The sequence below is a fragment of the Notolabrus celidotus genome, chromosome 5, assembly GCF_009762535.1.
Source record: "Notolabrus celidotus isolate fNotCel1 chromosome 5, fNotCel1.pri, whole genome shotgun sequence".
In the NCBI taxonomy this organism is placed as follows: Eukaryota; Metazoa; Chordata; class Actinopteri; order Labriformes; family Labridae; genus Notolabrus; species Notolabrus celidotus.
The window spans coordinates 32,949,704-32,969,918 of NC_048276.1; the positions used below are offsets into that span (position 1 = coordinate 32,949,704).

Below are 20,215 nucleotides of genomic sequence, written 5' to 3' on the forward strand. Positions count from 1 at the left end.
GAGTCAAGGATGGGATCGTTTTTCGGATCAGCAAAAAAAAAAAAAAAAAAAGGGAAACAAGACAAATATAACTTTGTCCCTCCATTTATTTTGTAAAACACTTTTGCCCATTAAATAAAAACAACATTCAACTCAAAATGTACTGCATGTGCAAAGCACCCTATCTGTGGGCCCAGTCCTGCCTCATTCACTGCATTTCATGGCATGGCAAGTGAAGGAGCAGAAGAACTTCAAAGTTTCACTCCATTCTTCTTTCAATCTCTGATTTTCACCGTCCACTTTTTCTTTGAGATGCAAACTTGGAACACACCCTTTTATTCTAGGGTCCTACATCTGGCAAAGTGCCAACATGTGAACTGCTCCATAAACGAAAGTGAAAGTTAAAACTTGCACTCGCAGTGGACTCTAAGTGACCCAGTAACAGCCTGTCTGCGTATCGTTGACATGGAGACAAGTCCTGGTAAACACACGGTGACCCGACCAAAACACAGAGTGAAGGAATAACAGTTTGGGGGCCACAAATAGGCGGCCGGATGCGGCCCGCGGGCCGCGTATTGACGGCCTCTGGTCTAGTGGGTGCGCAACGGAATTTCATAACGTGACTCAAGCACATTCAGCATTCACTGTATTTTACAGGGAAACCAAACTGCTCCCATATGTGACTTAAGAGATGCAGGAGGTTTTTAAAGTCCCTCTGCTCCTTCACTTGCCATGACTACCGCTGCGCTTCACAAGTGAGTGTGGATTGAACAAGCGGTCATCACGTGAACACGCGCAACTTTTTTCATCAACCGATCCGCGGACCACGTCCGTGCCGAACCGTGGAGAGGCATCCGTACGGATCACGGATCAACGATGATCCGTTGCACCACTACTTATTTTAGATAGTTTTGTTTGAATTACTTATTTTTGTTAAAGGAGAAAAAACAGTGTTCAGCTCAACTCTCTTATCTCTTGTGTAACTATTATCTAGGCAAACACAAGTATCGGATCGAGACTCAGTATCGGCAAATATGCAATACTAAAGAATCGGATTGGGACCGGGGGCCAAAAAAGCTGATCAGGATGTCCCTATTTCGATTAGTATCTCATCTTAAAATATATTTTTTTCTGTGTTTTTTAAGTTGCCGAAATTTGTAATGCAGTAAAACCACCTGTCAGTGGCTGCAGGGCATCAGAAAGCTGTTCACTTTTTGACAATTAACAATAAAACCCCGTCCATAACAAATTAACATCCCAGATAACAGAAGAAAGCATGAGTGCCAGTTAATGGTAAAACAGAGGAGGCTGTGTGAGAATCAGAACTGGAGAAAAACACAGAGACTTCTGAAGAACCAAAAAGTTTTTGGAGGAACCTCTACAAAAAAATCAACAAGAATAAGATTAAGTACAAGCTTTAGAGGTCAAGTAGAATATCTAGATCTCACTAGCGTATCTACAACAGCTTCGAACACTCATCAAATGAGTCAATTCAATTCAATTCTGCTTTATTGGCATGAACAAAGACATGTTATTGCCAAAGCACATAAATTCATACACATACATTATATATATATATATATAGATATATATATAGATATATAGATATATATATATATATTCATAACATATTATATTAATTACATATTATATGCATTGCATATTAATTACATATATATATTACATTTTTTATCTGCATTAATGAACGATTACCCGTACAGCATATCTCAATGTCCTCACTTGATTCGGTATGCTCATTGAACCTTCACTTAAAATAAAATATTATGGGATGGTGCATCCCTCAGGCGGTGACAGGCAGTCTCTCTCTCCTTATGTCTGCAGAGGGATAGGGAACTATTAGAGTAATCAGTGGGTAGTTAGCAGTGAATATCGTATATAGTGTACTCACTATAGTATTTCTGCTTGGTATCCATCCTTTTATTTATATCATAACTTTGATCTTTTGAATTTACAAATAAACGAAAATAAATATTCTTCAAATTCTGACTTTTTAGGGAGATCAATTTTAGAAGTTGTTGTTTTTCTGATCCATATTCCTAAATATATCCATGTTGATAAGTCCCAAGTTGAAATACAGCTGTATTTAGTCTAACAGCTCAAACAGATGGTCCCTGATTTGACCTCCACTGTGACCTTTAACCCGCAGTGCTGCATACAGCAGTATGTTTGGAGTTAGCTCACAGCCGGGGATGAAAGGGTAAACAAGGAATATAAGAATAACATGTTGTGTAGAAAGGTGAACAATACGAACATATTCTAATGTACGTGTGAACACATGGGACATGTTGGAGTGAGATATTGAAGCACAGATGCAGACCAACATCCCACCTCTAACTTGAGTTCTTACTGGGGGCTTCATTCGTACGACACACTCTATACACTGAGGCATCCACAGAGGTTTCCAGAGTCATGAAACATCACAAGAGACATAGATAGGATTAAGAAAGAGCAGGACTTAGAGATTCAAACTCATTAGAATTAAGAGTTGATTCATTACTACTACAAAGACTCCATGTCTTCATTAAAGGAGGGCACATCTTAATAATTTATTGATATTAGTAATTCATTTGAGTAGACTGATTGTACCCTTGTATGCCCCTTTCCCTTGACTCTCGCCAGACACCATTCTGTCCCATCAGAGAAGCACTGATTCATCTTTTTATACACACATTCATTTAATAACATCATGAGCCAAAAACTTTTACTGATACAAACTCTGAGCCCGCTTCCAAATGTCAGGAGCAGAGTCAGCTTTACTCCCGGTGTGTGCTGACGTCAACACACAGCAGAAAACATCAACGATGCTAAACGGAGGTCACAATAAACAGAAGACACCATACAACTAGACTCCTGTGTAAATACAGCAAGCAGCATATACAGTGTTTCTGTAAATGAACACATGCAAAGGATGCAAAGGAGTAAATATTAAATGTAGCACATTACTATTTATACATGAAGCGTGTGAGTGTGGACATTAAAAGAATGTATGTCTGTGCAGAGGGTTTATGACATGCAGGGTTTTATGGATGATGTGAATATTTAAACACAGGATTTTAAATATGTATTTCTAAGTCGGTGGATTAAAAGGTCTGACACTATAGGATGCGATAAATATTCATCAACATTATGTCTCTGTTGTTATGTGTATTAATGAGAGAGATGTGTAGGAGTATATCTTAATGAGGTAGCGTGATCTCAGAAGTGTGTGTGTGTGAAAATGTAAGTCACAAGTAAGAAGCTGGGACATCATGTTTACACGTTTATTGATCAAATAGTTCACAAAACTGAACTAGCTTCCAGTCTTTATGGTACCAGCGTGTGGACCGAGCCGCGGGGTCGATGACTCCAGCTAATAATACGAGCCAGGCTGAGTTTCGTAATCTGACACAGCACTGCAGAGGCCAGTCTCATAAATGCAAAAACACACTCCTGGTGGATTACTTTGTAACTCGAGAGCCACAGTGCTCTCTGTTTGGTGCTGTTTCTGAAATGTACTTTAATTATTTACTATTCCATGGGTTAGTTTGAGAACTGTTCAGGGTGTGATTATGATGAAGCTTTGGTACATATTGACACAAGAAGTTACAGTCTTTGTTTTTGACGAAGGCGGATTTAGTCTGTCTCATCTTTTTGCTTTTTTTAAGCTACTGGAAGGAGTATTTAAAGGTACAGTGCGTAGAAAGAGGGATGTATATACACTACCAGTAAAAAGTTTGGAAACACCTTCTCATTCAAGGATTTGTATTTTTTTATTTTCTTTTTTTTTTTTACATTCTTTTTATTAATTTTCAATAGGCACAAAAGTGGTCTAGGAGGCAAATTTTGCCCTATCACCGTACTTATTTCTCCACATACTGCCTTCCAGAATAATTGAATCTTTTCAGTGTATTCTAGTTCCAGTATGGTTTGTATTTATTTTAATTATTTGAAACACTGTAGATTAATACCAAAGACATTAAACTATGAAAGAACACACATGGAATTATTTAATTAATTAAAAAATGTTAAACAAAGCAGAATCTGTTTTTTTTTAGATTCTGTAAAGTAGTCCCCTTTGTCCTTCATGACAGCTTTGCACACTCTTGGTATTCTCTCGGTCTGCTTCATGAAGTGGTCTCCTGGAATGGTTTCTAATTAACATGAGCCTTGTCAAGAGTTCATTTGTAGAATGACTTGCCTTCTTAATGTGTTTGAGACCATCAGTTGTGTTGTGAGGTGGGGTTGGTAAACAATGGATAGCCCTATTTGACTACTGTTGTAATCCAGATTATGGCAAAACCAGATTATTTCATAGTTTTGATGTCTTCAGTATTAATCTACAATGTTGACAATAATCAAAATAAATAAGAAGCACGAGAAGGTGTGTCCAAACTTTTGACTGGTAGTGTATATTCCTCTGCTTGGTGTGAGTTGTCCGGTCTGATGCCTGACCTCTCTCAGCGCATTCAGACATTAATAATGATCAGTTAGAAACTGTCAGTCTTGTTGATGATGGTCATTTTTGCTTTTATAGGGCATAAAAAATCACCGGCATCAATGTCAGTCTGTTTAATTAACACTTAAAACTCTTCTAAGAGGCTTTTTTCACTCTCCAAACTAAAGCACAGTCCACATGTTCTGTTTTTTATCTGCTGAGCATTGTGACAAAAGTTAAAATACTTTCAGCTATGGTTTCCAGAGTTGTATCATCCTGTCTGCAGTAATCATAAACAAGTTGTTCAGTATTTTGGCGACAGGAAACCCTTCAAACACATGAATCTGTGCTCATAGTGGACTTCCTGTGTAATATTTCATTGTCTCACTGGTACCTGAAACAACACAACCCGTCCACTGCAGCCCCGTGTGTTGTTTTAACTCTGTCAGTTTGATCCCCTCTAATACAGGACGACTGCACCTGCACTTTAGTCCTATTGCTTTCTATTATTCCCCCTGTTTTTACAAAAGAAGTTCAGCTTCATCAGACTGCAGCCAAAGAGTGTTTTCATTTGAACTAATCTGTAAATTATTCTGTCCAAAAGTTTATTAGTGTCCCGTCAGGGAAAGGGGAAAGTGGTCAAAATATAAAGACACTAAGTTAGACAATAGCTGACATACGGATGGATGGATGGATTAGCCCACATTTCCTGCCTTCTTGCAGAGTCAGTCCCGTGTTTTATTTCACAACTCAAGACACATTTTTACAGGAAAGCTTTTAATCGGTGATTTTATTTAATTTAAACTTTGATTTTATTTCTTTATTTTGCTTTGCATATATAGTTTGCTTTTGTTGCCCATTTTGAAGCACTTTGTGACCTGTATTCTAAAGTGCTATTTACATTTATTATTATTATTATAATAATTATTATAATAATTATTATAATAATAATAATAATTATTATTATTATTATTATTATTATTATTATTATTATTATTATAAAAAAAGTATTATTTTTCAGCTGTCCTTTCCATTAAAGGCAAAAATGCCCCCAAAATATATTAATTTTTTACAATTAAAATAAATAAATGAAATTAAGGTAAAAAAAAAAAGCCCCCAAAATATATTTTGAAAATTAAAATTAAAATAAATAAATGAATTAAGGTAAAAAAAAAATGCCCCCAAAAATAACTTTAAAAAATAATAAAAAATGTGTTCTAGGTTTTTATTATTATAAATTAAAATAGCATTAAGTTATACTCTTTATTAGTGAAGATACGCTCAGTGTAATGCTTGTAATCCCTGAACTTCATATTTGATTTATTATTTATGAATAATCTCCAGTCGGTGTTGAGCTGCAACAGAAATGGCCCCATCATCTGCAGGACAGCAGGTAGCGTCTGAACTGTAGTTTATTTGATGAACTCTCTATAAAGAGCACTGCATGCACTTCACTATGTGAGGAGTATGGAGCGAGTTTGTGATTTCGGACACATCCAGGGTCTGGGGGGAAATTGGTCTTGCAGCTGATGCACGTAATCTCTTTCCTACAGAGCGAACAGGCGGGCAGATTTTTGGAGAGTTTTCCTTCCTTCATATTAGGGTTCAAGGGTTGGATTTCTGAGGTCGAGACTGCAAGTCGGCTCACAGGATTGAGCAGAGGTTTTAGAAGAGACGCAGCAGAACCTCAGTAAACCGGATCACAACTCTTAAAGCCAACCATCAACCGGTTTGTTTACGTTTACCGATCCAGTGCATTCTGACCTTGAATCTTTTCACTCCTGAGGGATGAACAGCAATTTTACCAAGAAGGGGATTTATTTAATGTGGTTCAGTTGAGCTTGTTACATCTCATGACATGGGGCACACCCCTCGTGTCTGCAGGGGTCCCAGCAGAGGACGAGCAGTCTAAACACAAAATGCAAATCCTAACTTAATGCTTCACTTGATTAAAGCTCCGGAAGAGGAATCATTAATACTGATAGATTCGCTCCGATAAAAATGATGATTTCATGGTACTTCCGTTCATTCCACCTTCATGATTGATCAGATATTCAGTTGATCAGTTTATCACTGAAGCTTGAGAACAATTCCCAGGAACCTTATTTTTCCTCTCTCTTGTATTTACAGTCACAGAGCCCACATCGGGGATCGACATCCACTCCGACTCTGAGGTGATTCTGCAGAACGGCACGGCGGGAACCCTTCGATGTACCTTCAAGTCGAAAGAGGTGGTCAGCAGGGACACCTCGGTGACCTGGAGCTTTCAGTCGAGTCAGCCTGACAATCAGTTCTCCAAAGCTGCATACACAGTGAGTGCTCTTCCCCGTCTTTCCCACAGCTCCAGGATGTTTTCCTGCGATTGTTTTTATCTGTTCTGTCACATAAAGGCTTCAGCTGCTCCTCATTGTGATGGTTTCACTATACAGACTTAGCTCAGTGCCAGGCATTTATTTTCACTGGATCTGAATACGACACTTGTTCCTTTTGTTTGTTTTTTGTTGTCAGGCTCACTCCAGCTTCAGTCTGTTGTCACTGCAGCTCTGAATGTTTGTGTTTTTGTCCTCTGTGTATCTTGTGTCTCTATCATGCTGGAGCGTCATAGTTAAATCTCATGGTTTGTTTTTGTTTCTCTGTGTTTCTTGTTCTTGTAGCACTTCAGCAACACAAACCTCTTCATTCAGACAGAGCTGAAGTGTTTATCCTGCTCGTCCATGGAGTTTCTTTCTGGAGAATGAATAAATTAAACAGACGTCATGTTCAAACAGCAGAGATTTACTGTCAGTGCTGAAGCTGTCTCACTTAGCTCCTGTGAACATTATTAATTGCACAGCTGACTCTGATTCTGTTAGTTTGTGCTAATTTGAGCCACTTCAGCTCATAATATTTGATTTATCAACAACAGTGCGCTTAAAGATTTATGCTAAGCCGAGCTCGACTCACTTTGAAGGAGTTTTTTTGAACGTGCTTCACTCGTGACGAAGAGCAGCAGAGTCTGCATAAGTGTTGAATGGAGGGAGGAATACAGATCATGTCCCATCCACACCAGCAGCTCCTCTTTGTGTACAGATCATCGCGGCTGGGCGGGACCCTTTACCTGTCTGCTCTGATATCCTGCAAACATAATGACATAGCCATGGGGTTTTTAAATTGCAGAGTCTTCCTGCCAGAGCAGAAACATGCTGCCAGCTTTTAGAGTCCCGACTGAAGCCTGTCTTCTACTCCTCGGTACAACTCCACTTAAATCATTGGATCTGCTTTTTTTATTGGCAGAACTTAAAGAAGGAACCTTGTACCTTGTACTTTTTATACCAGTTTGGTTGAGGATTAAAGTGAGCTCAGTTGATACTGCAGAGTGACAACGCTGCAGTTCACTCATAGGTCAGAGGAAATCATCTGTCCTGTGATCGGGGACACGCTGCACATCCGGCCCACATTTCTGCAGCAGCCACTTTGAAAGATAGATTCACATCATGCCCGTTAAAAAAAACTACTATCATCAAACATAACTGAAGTTAACTGGAAGAATCAGGTGATGCTGAGTGATTGTGTTCCTGTGTTGCATGAAGCACAAGCTTCTTGTTCAGTAGTTAGGTAGAAGTCAGGTAGCTACTAGCTGCAACTTTTGAACTATGCGTGATTCAACCAGTTAGTTGAGTGGTGTGCAGAGACACTGAGCACAGCTGGAGGAGACTGACTGTGCAACGTGAACCTGCTGTCTCTGTAGCCTGCAGCTCAGTGTGCCGTGTCAAATAGTACTCACCTTTTATTTAAAGAGCACAGGTTAGCTCCATGTGCTTTGCATTGTGCATGAAAACATATTAAAAAAAACAGCTGGTTAAAGCTGCAGTTGGTAGGATTGAAGTAAAAGAAACTGTACCTTATTGTGCTGTGTTTGGCAAAAAAGTCTTCACACTCATCAACAGCCATCAGTAAATGAGGTATTTTGAGATTATGTAGAGACCTCTGTATATTCCTATGCCTCTGTATCCAGCAGTCTATAAACTCCAATCGCTCCCATCAGCTCCAACCAATCAGAGCCACTCTCCTGATTGGTCCTCCTACATCGTCCTGATTGAGCGTGCACTGCGATCTGTTTGTGGGCGGGGCTTACTGGAGCAGAAAAGGGAGGAGAGGGGTGTAGTGAAAGGGAAATCTGTTGTGGAGGGGTAGTGTTGACATTTGAAATCTCTCCCTGGGCTGATGTTTATTCCAGGACTACCAACAGCAGCTTTAAAGTGGTGAATAATACACAGAATTCAAATCAATAAAGCAAACACCCAACAAACATCAGACACACCACATAGCAATCAAAACAAGCAGAGCAGCCAGGATCAGCTGGGTCCAGTATAGAGAGAACCACATACAAACCACAGGTCACAGAGCCTTTCTGTGGTTGACTTTCTGCTCATTTGGACAGTATCCCATTACTTTGTGTTTTAATCATCACTGAGTATGCTGCATAACTATAAAGTTTCATTTTGCAGGTTTAAATGAGTTTAATATTAATAATTGTCCTGTTATTCTGACACAGTTATCCTCTTAAAATCCTGTTGTAGTCATACATGGATCACGGATATGTGGCACGCTCTCAAGACAGAGCTGAGACCTGGCGCTCCTTGTGTAAACACAATCATTGTCTAGAATGGGAACAGATCGACTGTGCAGTACGGCGTTGACGTCACGCGACGCGGTGCATCCTGTGTAAATTGGGGTCAGGACTCTGAATTAGCTGGAGCTTGATTACATTTTGAGATAAATTGAGAACAATTTATATATGATATATAGATATGGATTTTTATTTTCTGGTTTGATCCATCTATTATGATGGAGGCGAGCTCTAAATAGTATAGTTCACACAGTGCAGCTTTTGTGTCCATTTCATTATCCATGATTAGACATGAGTGAACTTAAAGGTTAAAATGTGCTCTGTTTTGATGTTCTGACTGTTTTATCCCAACATCAGGAAACAAGTTGTTGGGATCGTCCCTGATCTTTGGAAATATTGTTGCAAACATTAAATATTGATGGAGCTAACCAGGCTTCTTTCGTTCTCCCTCCTCACCGTAATACACAAGAAGAAGATGAAGAGGAAGAGGAGGCTCTGATGTGTCCTCCTGTTTGACTTCACAAAGAGGTCTGAATAAAAACAGCCTCACAACATTCCTGAAAATGAAGTTTGCTTCCACGTAAAATCAGCCCACCCTCACAAATGCTGACGGTATCAGTAGATATTTCTTCTTAGTCAGTTAGAAATCCTGAGTTAGACAGTTTCACTCTCAGCATTGTTTGTGTTACTGTAACATGAAAGTGATATTATCCCAGAAAAGAAAGGTTATCCTCAGTCTGCAGAAAGCGATCCATTACTGCAAGAATTGTTCTTTTTTAAGAGCTCCGTTTACACAGCTGACACTGCGAAGAGTAACACAGCCATGATTTCACAAAATCTCTGGCGTCTGTCCTCGTGTGTGAGCCAGAGCCAGATTAGTGATGAGCAGACTTCAAGCAAATGTTATTTTTAACCGCAGCACCCTCGGGGATAGCGGGTGTGTGAAAGGAGAAATCCTGATGGTTTGAGGGGATAATGCACGCTGATTTCACGGCTGTCTCCTCGCTGAATTCTCTTGATTGTACACTTTGTTGTTGTCTCATAAAGACAGATGTTAGGGTTTTTGTCAACCTGCTCTGAATTGTGGGAATGAGACAACAATGTGTCAGAGGAAGCGGGGAGACGAAGCTGGTAGATGAGTTTGGACTGGCCCGGATGATTCAGAGTTGCTCATAAACTGATGTATGCTGCGGCAGCCTTTTTTAATTACACAAGACTTTGAAGCGTGTGAAAGTAGTAGAAAAAAACACGTGTATGAAAAATAATAATCAGCTGATCCAGTTTCAGCTCCATGCGGGCTCTTTGTCCCACTTTCAGGGCTTACTGGATCTCTGGAGTAGAAAACAGAGCCATGGTTCATGTGATCACTAATAACTCTGCTTTCCTACTGTGGCTCATGAAAGTGTCTGCCATCAAAAGAGGATATATTTAGCCAGAAGTGACATGTTTCTGACTGAATTTATGATAGATGAATCCTGCTCTTTGACTTCACATTATCATACAGTTATTATATAAAACACATCATTACTGGCATGCAGCCATTGATTTGTATCTTCTGTTGTTATTGGTCTGATCTTTCTCCGTGTCTCTCTTTCTGCAACTCCCTGTATCCATCCAGTCCCAGCAGACGGCTGCTCACCGATGAGTCTGGTTCTGCTCGAGGTTTCTGTCCGTTTTAAAAGGAGTTATCAAGTTTTTTAGAGCGGAATCACTGTGAAACAATCAGGCAATAATGTCTTTTTCATCGCTTTGTCTCTGATATCAGTGCCAGTCTTCTATCAGCCAACTCCTCAGGGAGGAAAGTAGCTATTGGCTGTTCTAAAAGTCACTAAATGACGTCATTATTTAGTTTGCGTAATTGTAATTGTAATGGACGCTGCAGGAGAGACGTGTAATGTTGAGGGAGAGACAAAAAGAGGTTAAAAACAACCTAAATATGTTTATAACTACACTTAGGAGCCTACAACAAATCAAAGTAAAACATTACATTTTTCAACCATAACATTATCAAGATGTTTATTGTATACAATCTACATTAACAATCTAAATGGACCTAAAAGAGACAGTAGGCAGGATCAGCCAGTGGTGTCCTCCTACATGCGTGATACATTTGCAGTCTGGATACGGAGGGATGAACGCCTCCTGCTCTGAATGCAGCTAGGCAGTCCCTCCAGGAAGTTGTGATTTCGCGATCGCAACTATCAACGCAGATTCGACCAATCAGCGCGATTTTTTCGCGGCCTTGCAATTTTTATACAATCACCGCAACTTTCCCGCAAATTTGACCAATTACCTTAATCTCAGCCCCTGTACGTCATCGGTTTCATCATCTATTTCACTTCCTTGGAACATAAACGTAAGTCCTCACTTGATTGGCACTTTTCAACAGCAAAACATGAACGGAGAACAGGTGAAGAGCGAGGACAGCAGGCAGGACAAGTGACCATGACAATGTTGTTATTTATAGATCGAGGGGCTCAGTGTTCGCTTGGTCTCTACCTGCAGCAGGTGTGCTTTATGAACCAGCTCTCCTCACCTCCATGCATCTGTCTCATCTTCATTGAAGATTTTTACCCCCGGTGTGCGTTAGTGACAAAGACACAACCGGGGGACGTCTGTTTATTATTTGAGGTTTGACGTTGTTGCCGCCATTACCGTAAAAAGCTCCTCATCTACAGCTTGATTTATTCCAGTTTAGAGAAACATCAGACACATTTAGTAAGTTTTGATCAACTCCTTGTTGAAAGATGCAGATGCATTGTGCGATACAGTCCTTTCATGGCGTTTTTCTGTGAATCAAGAGAATCAAAATACAGTCACAGTGGTCACATGAAGAATGTTTTCTAAAAGCAACTGTAATTGAGCGTATTTACTTGCCCCTGAGATGTTATTAGAGGAAAAAAGAAAAAAAAATCGCAACTTTCAAAAAGCTGTAGCAAATTCAGGCTTTTTGGGCCGCAACAATCACAAAAAAATCCTGCAAAATCCTGGAGGGACTGGCTAGGAGGGACTCGCATCCACTGCTTGTTGAGAAGAGCAATACATGCTTTCCCGTCAGTCTCCAAAAGTCTCCATTTAACACCAGAATAAGTAGCTTTTTTTGAAAAAGATTGGCTAGAGAGGTCTGAAAACTAGAACAGCAAATATAGCGACAAAGTCGCTAAGTTGGCAACACTGATCAGCACTGTCTCTCTTTCCGTATTCTCTTTCTCTCCTGTGCCTGAGGCAGCTTTTGATTGGTCGAAATAAAGGCTGTAAATCTATTTTTAATTGTTATTTTTAATAACCTGGGATTGCATTGTTTTAAAGCAGTATTGAAAACAGGAAATGATCAAATGTTTGGACAACCAAAGTCCTGGGTTAAGATTTGTTATGATTTCGTACAATGTAAATAATACTTGACAGATTTATTGACAATTCATCGAATGTTCACTGTCTTTGCTTTATTATAATACCTGTTTTATTTAACTCAACTCTACTCATCTTTATTTACATAGCACCTTTCATACATTCAAACATGCAGCCCAAAGTGCTTCACAAAAGAACAGAGACAGACAACAACAGAAAAAGGTGAAATAATACAAGGCTAACACAAGATAGAGGGGGGTATTATGAAATACTTAAAAAGAAAATTAAATTAATACGATGAGATAATTACCTGAAAAGTCAAATACAAATAAAATAGCATAACATCAAATAAAAAAAACATTAATTAATTAAAATGAAATAAAATAGATTTAAAATAATGGTAATAACCCAAAAATAAAAAAATAAATGTATTTTAATTATGGTCCCCAATATCCCCAACACTCTTCTTCCTGAAGTTTAGGTCAATAAACAACATTAATAAAAACAACAGTAATAACAAACTTAAGACATAAATTAAAATGACATGTTAATGATTTAATTGTATTTGTGTATGTATGATTAGAAGGTGCACTCGTGACTCCCTACAGTATTCTCTTCTAAAACTACAAAAACCATCCTTCCAAAAATCTGATGTCCAAAATAGTTTCCTTATTTCAAACAAGGATTTCTGTGGTTTGTGAATTAGGTCAGATGCCCTGTGCTTTTATGACTCTGTGTTACTGTACGTCTGAGGAAACAAGGGTTTGCTTCACTGAATGGAATAAGACTCGCTCTGTACACGATGTTAGTTAAGGCTGCCCCTTAAAAGTCAACAACCTGAATCATCACTGAAGAAGACGTCACATCGACTCATTTTGTCGACACAAGTTTTGTTATTTAGCTTCAACACCGTCAGAGAGCAATGCAGCGGAAGATAGGCTGCAATCTTTACAGGCTGAGTCCCAAAATGACCTTTTAGTGTTCGTCTATCACGATTGAAACAGGACTTAGAAATGAATGCTGGTACAAACAGAGCATGCAGCAGGTTTACTGTAGAAATCAAAGCCTCTCTGGGGTGCATAGTGAGTTTGGGGCTTCAATTGAAGCTGCTGCTAGCTTGTCCCGAGGTGTTCAGCTCGTTTTTAGGTCAGGATTCCTTCAGTGTTCATCCTTAACGAGGTTTTATCTGCAGCAGGATTATCTGCAGAGCCTTCTATCTCAGGCATAAACAGACCCGGTGATTAAAATCAGTGAAAGCCATGACTGAGGCAGTTTGATGTTGATAATCAGCGTCTCTCTGCAGTCTGTGGATGAGCTTCAGGGGCTGCAACCGAGCAGAAGTTAACTTTGGCACAGCTGAAATCGTTTCAAAGGTGGAATGATAGTTAAAAATGATGATAGGAGTAGAAACATTCAGAAACATTCAGAAAACAGAGTGTCATATGGTTTAATGTGCTGGTCTTACTAATGCAGGACTTTCAGGTAAACTGGAGTCTCATGCAGGCTGAGGCAGAAATTAGGTGAGCTCTATTCTGCAAAACGATTTTAAAAAGTCAGAACTTTGCTTTTAATTAACGGTCTGTATTGAATGCGGTTCTGGATAATGAAAGAAAAGTTATATGTTTGCTGTTTCTGGTTAAACATGTATAATATGTCATTTAACTTCTGGACTAGAGCAATGTGTAACCAGCCCATGCATGTGGACATTAACCTGCAAGTAGAGCTGGGCGATATTGAAAATGATTTTATCACGATCAAATATTTCATTTGAGTCGATATCAATAATTATCATGATAAATGTCAAATCATTATTTCATTTAAATGTAATGTCAGATTTTTGCTCCTGAGTGAAAGCTGAAGACGGTTTGTTAGTTTGTGTCTGGATTAAGTTTTCTGTTGAACTTCTTGAATCCATCATTTCTGACGGTGCTAACAGGAAGCAGGTCTTTAATGTAAGATGAGATTTTTGTGAAGTTTTAGTTTGTAGATTCTTATTTTTCTCAGGTTGAGCTTATTTGCATAATTTGATTAAAATTTACAACAAATATACATTAAATTGTGTACAGAGTATCAGTTTAGTAGAGTCTTGTTTTGAGTTGTGCTCTCCCCTTTAAGATTACTAAGGGTTACAGGCAGAGTGATGTTGTTTCCCACAGTGCAGTGAATGCATCACGGTTATTCGTCTTTCAGTTGTCCTACGGTCGAGGTGGACATTAAACGTGTCTGGAATGCACAGCAGAAGTAGTCTCTGTGCTCTTCCTTTACCCACATCCTGAAAGTATATTAAATGAAGTGTATGAAGCTAAAAGTTAACACAGAGTCGACACAGTGTCAGACTAACGACTCTGCTTTGAGCTGCTAGGTTTTGAGTTTTCTTCAGTGTCTCTGTCGCTTGTTTCAGCTAAACGCCTTTGAGCCCACCTACCTCTCACCCTGCGACATGATTGGCTGTTCTTCTTCTTCTGTCCAATGTTGGGTTGTAACTAGCATTTAAAGCTCATTAGTGCCTCCTCCCCTTCCAGTGTTTGGGAGGTGTAATTACAGGTTTATTTATATGAATTTTTATCCAACATTTGTCATATTTATATTGAGAAAAATGATATTGTGATAATTATCGTTAGCGAATTATCGCCCAGCCCTACATGCATGAAGGGCCAAAGGCTGGTAGTGCTAGCTCTGCTAATGGTAGCCACTGTCTGCAAACCAATTTGACATTCCTTACCTACAGACTGTGATCCCATGTGCTTTGAGTTGGAAGTATCTTGTGTGTTTTCTTACCTTTATAATAATGATACATTTTATTTAGAAGCGCCTTTCTCAACACTCAAGGTCCATTTACAGAGGGATTAAAACACAATAAATACAATAACACAATAAAATAAATAAAAACAACAAGCAGAGTAACACCAAGTTAAAATGAAGCAGTGGAAGTTAAACAGAGAATGTGGATTGGAACAGGTGGGTTTTGAATTTTGATTTGAAGAGGGGTAGAGAGTCAATATTTCTAATGTCTGGTGGGAGTGAGTTCCAGAGTTGAGGAGCAGAGCGACTGAAAGCCTATAGTAAATTAATAAAAAACAGAGTTAAAAACAAACATTTTAAAGTTTGGAATTTAAATTTCTGTAAGAACTTTCTCCATTTTTCCCCTCGGCTCGTCTCTCTGCTTCAGGTGTGCTTCTCAGTTATGTACTCAGCAGGTTTGAATCATTATGTGGCGTCCACATTGCCAGGCAGCACTCAAGGTGAAAGAAGGAAAAGAAGGACCAGGATCCAAGGACAAAATATAAACACATATTCAGTAACTGTAGACCTTGGTTTGTGGATGTCTCGGCTCTACTGTGCAATCTGACAAAGAAAACATCGATCTGTGAATCGGTGACAGACTGATTTGTTTGAACTCCACTTTAATGATTTTGATTCTTTCTCTCTCTTTTCTAGATTTTCTATTTCTCTAACGGGAAAGGATTCCTGGGTATGGACGAGTTCAAAGACAGGGTGCAGTTTGTCGGAGACATAAACAAGAGGGACGCCTCCATACAGCTGAGTCCGGCTCAGTTCAGCGATAACGGCACCTACTTCTGCGACGTGAAGAACCCGCCCGACGTTTTGGGAACATCAGCTCGAACTGAGCTCAGGGTCGTTGTGAAAGGTAATCATCTCTCAAGGTGCTTCATTAAGTGGGTTGATTGTAGAGGATTTCAGTGGAAGTTAAAGCCAGTTAAAGCTCCAGACAGAAATTCTTGGATTATACAAGAGCCTCTTCTACATGAACCCTCGGCCTCGCCCAGACACTTGTGAGTTGTGTTCACCCACTCACTGACTCTCTGCATGTGGGCATGCTGATTGGACGGTGTGTGAAACGCTGCAGTCTGAGGTGCAGTATGAATCCGTCATGTCTCCAGGCAAGATGTTTTAACCCACTCATGACGGCTTTTCACTCTCTTAAGGTGAATTGAGGTAACTATGATGACATGTAATGCACCTGACTGGTTTCATTTTGGACACAGCAGCCAGGTTATTACAGTTAGTTCTTGAGGAATACTGACGCCCAATAAATGATCTTTTAATCTCAGTTAAGTCATCCCTAAACCTGGATTACTAATAACAAATAAAAAACGCTCTCACTTCCTCCCACAACTCAATGTGACAGACAGCAGTTCAGACACAAGTGGAAAACAGAAGTTTACAGGTTTCTTGGGAAATAGGTCAATAGTTATAATAGTCTATCACTCTGGCCTGGGAGAGTAAATGCCATTGAGTATTGCACACACAACTCACAAGTGACTTTCCATTCATCAGGACAGTAATGTTTACGTAGGTAAGCTTGATGTTGCATGTGTGCTTGTTCCCACAAGCGGCTGTAGAACCGGTTGCCGGCCTGTGAAGATTCACTGGATCAGCACTTAGTGGCTGTTTCCTCTTGTCCTGTTCCTGCCTGTCATGGGAGAAAACTCATCAACTGCAAACAATCCTGTATGTGTCATCACAATTAGAATGACTTCATTGATTTTACATGGAAATCATAGCTTTGACCTTGACTCACCTTTAAACATAAATGAGGCAAATGTCTTTGACCATTGTTGCTGTTATCTCTACCTCTTCTGGTTTAAGTGGCTCTGTAGAGGTCAGCAGCTTAGAGATGCTCTCACCTCTGTGCCTGCTAACTGTCATTATTTCCCCACTCTAAAACCAGCCTCAGACCATACTAACATTTTGACCACAGTGTCAACAGGCAGAGGGGGAATGTCCCGGACTACTTTATGTGAATTGATTTGATATGACGCGTGTGATCAGGTCGTTTCTATTCACATCCATTCCATTCTAATGATTTTACCACAGTGTCAACAGGCAAAGGGGGATTGGGTTCTGATTTGATATGACGTGTTATCAGGCTGTTCCAGACACTGCTTTTGCTTTTGAGACTTAATCCCTGTTATGATTAATTTTTGACCAATCAGAATCAAGTATTAAAGCTGACCTGGTAATAAAAGAGAGGTTACATATTGAGTGAGCAGGGTGAATTATTATTACAGTTATTTTCCATTATGTACCTGAAGATAAGAATAGAAGTAACCTGTACTGGCCTGGTATGTGTACACATGCTGTCCCTACAAAGAGCTGGAGTAACAACAAAGCTGCATAAACAAATGTTAGGATTAGAGAGAGATGTGTACACAAGCACGTCAAACACAATAAAAGAGCACTAATAACAGCCAGCATGGAGACGGTGTCTTCATACACCTGAGGTGATAAAGCATACCGAAGGATACAAATACTGCAAACATGAGTTGAAGTATTCTGAGGGAAATAGTCTTTAAGTTATTCTGTTGTTTGACTTTCACTTTTTTATTTGTTTGTTGTTTGCTTGAATGTTTAAGCACGTTGTAAACTTGGGTTTTTTAAGGTGCTATAAATATATTCAATGCATAGTTTTACTTTTATAATTGATTAAAAAAATCTGCAAAACCTTGCGTCACACCCTTCAGCTGACCAAAACAAACATTTAGCTTACTGATGTAATGTCAGAAATCCTTCAGATTTCATGTGTTCGCTTGAAATAGACACTGATGTGTTAATGTTTGTTACGTTTCTCTCCTCTGGCGTGTGTTTTAGTTTTTAAGTTTGACCTCTGATCCGTCTGTTAACAAGAGAGAGGCTGAGTTCATGACCTACACTGCTGCCAGCCAGCAGGGGGAGCTCTAAATCTCTTGGCTTCGCGGTCAGTGAACACTTATAGTGTCCATTGTTTAATACACAGTCTGTGCTAGTATTTGGACAAACTTGAAATGCTAACATTTGAGATGTGCTATCAGTTTTTAGATCTTTGCTCATAATCATTTTCTCAGTTCTCTTTATGGAGAGAGAAAGCATAGAGGTTGAATTAGTAATTTAAAGGAGATTTGGACAGCTGAATGTGTCTCTCTGACTAGTGCACAGCAGTGTCATATATGGTAGAGATTTAGATCAAATCAATATTCAAGAAAATTAATCATACAGATAATATTTGTGAACAAAAACTACCAAAAAGACCTTTAGGTTTGAAACCTATCACACTATTGCTTTATTAAAATGTATTCATGGCGCCCAGCCTTTCAGAGTCATGACTCCCTCACGATCATTGTTTAACCAGTTTGAATGATCAAATATTCACACAGTTACCTGGATCTGTGAGCTCAGTGAGCTCTGTGCGCTCTGAATACCCGACCTATAAAAGCCGTTCCAGCAGGTGCCTTCTTGTTTTCTTGTTTTGAGTTTCACGAAGCCCACATGTGCATGTGACGGCTTGTTATCTTTTGGCCCTGCAGAGTCTGCTCCACCCTCACAGTGGGAGTTTGTTCCATATCAAACATTTGTATCTAGGAAGCATGGAACCCAGTGCCAGAAGAAAAGAGGTTATCATGTTTGTTTATTTTAGCTCATGCAGGAGTATTTCTCCTGGAAACACCATCAGCTTGTTTCTGCAGGAGAGGAATGATAATGTCTAGATAAAACTTTACAGACATGTTTCATTTCTTAAACAACTTTTTTAATACTGCATGTTGGGACAAGCGGAGGACACCCATTAAAAGTCCTGATGTTTGGCCTTTTCAAAGGGACTCTATTTATCTGATAATTGCAGTGTGTTTGTAAAGGTTACTCACAATAGATGACATACAAGTCAATGAAAAGGCACCAGATGGAAATTTGGAAATGACTTTTATCCTTTATATTGTGATTTATAATGCAGCTCTGACATCAATGCATGCAAGGAGGACAAAAGAAAGAAAACATGATAGTGTCTGTAAACGCAGCTGAACATTCAGCCTCTCTATCTGTTAACTAACCTTTGTGTTGTTTATGTCGTCTCTCTCTTCACAGAATCTCTCCCTCAGAGTAACACCGCCGTTATAGTCGGAGCAGTTTGTGGTGCTTTATTTCTGCTCGTCCTCATCGCTGTAGCTGCCTGCATTGTCATGAGGGTGCTTCACAACCGCCATGAATATGAAGGGTGAGTGTGCAGTCAGCATGTTTCAACATACCATGACATATGCAGCAGAAAAACACGAGACTTCACTTCCTGGTTTCAAACACTTCCCTGAAATCTTCCTGGTCAAGGTTTTTATAAGGGCTCATCGGACTACATTCCTCTGCACCTCACTCACTAGTTTAGGTTGTAAGGGTAGGCAAACAGGCAGGTAAGCAGTCCAATCCTTTTATGTGGCCTGGATGAAATGACTGGACAGATTTATTACATACATGCAAACAAAAATTAATGAAAGAATAAAGAAAATTACATCAATTATCACAAAACAATGATTTAAAAAAACAGTTGTATTGACTGTATGATATGGGCGTGATAAATCATTGAACTCTCCGCCAAAAAACAATCTATTTCTGACGCATACACACACTCACAACAAAACGCAAGATCCTAACGGGACCTCTTGGAGGTTTGTCAGGTAAGTTTCTGAGTAGGGCTGTCATGATATCAGATCCTCACCTTCCGATTATTGTGGAGAGAAAAGCTCACGATTACGATCACATCAGGATATTTACAGAAAACGTAGGACAAACAAAAGATTTCAGTCTAATGAAGTAAAGGTAAGATCAAAGTGGAGCGACAAGACTTCTTAAACATCATCAACACGGGTGTATCGTGACAGCCCTATATCTGAGGTGAACTCTCTGCATCATGTGATCGATCTGGTTTCCTGAATGTCTGATTTAATTTGCAGTGACATGTTTACTCCTTTAAGAGATTGAATCATTCGACTGTAACACCTCGCTAACCCTTTCTTTCTGCATGGGAGCTGGGTACAGTTTCTGTCTGTGGTCACCTGTGTGGAAAAACACCTGTGTGTCGG

At 39.4% G+C, this 20,215-nt stretch overlaps 1 protein-coding gene across 1 annotated transcript in view; it reads left to right on the top strand.

Moving 5' to 3' along the window:
• mpzl1l (myelin protein zero-like 1 like) overlaps positions 1–20,215 on the top strand; it is a 33,768-nt gene that overhangs the window by 3,683 nt on the left and 9,870 nt on the right. The window contains exons 2-4 of the mRNA XM_034683464.1: positions 6,545–6,726; positions 15,810–16,020; positions 19,230–19,359. Coding sequence (XP_034539355.1) covers positions 6,545–6,726; positions 15,810–16,020; positions 19,230–19,359 — 523 coding nt within the window. The remainder of the gene's footprint in view (positions 1–6,544; positions 6,727–15,809; positions 16,021–19,229; positions 19,360–20,215) is intronic.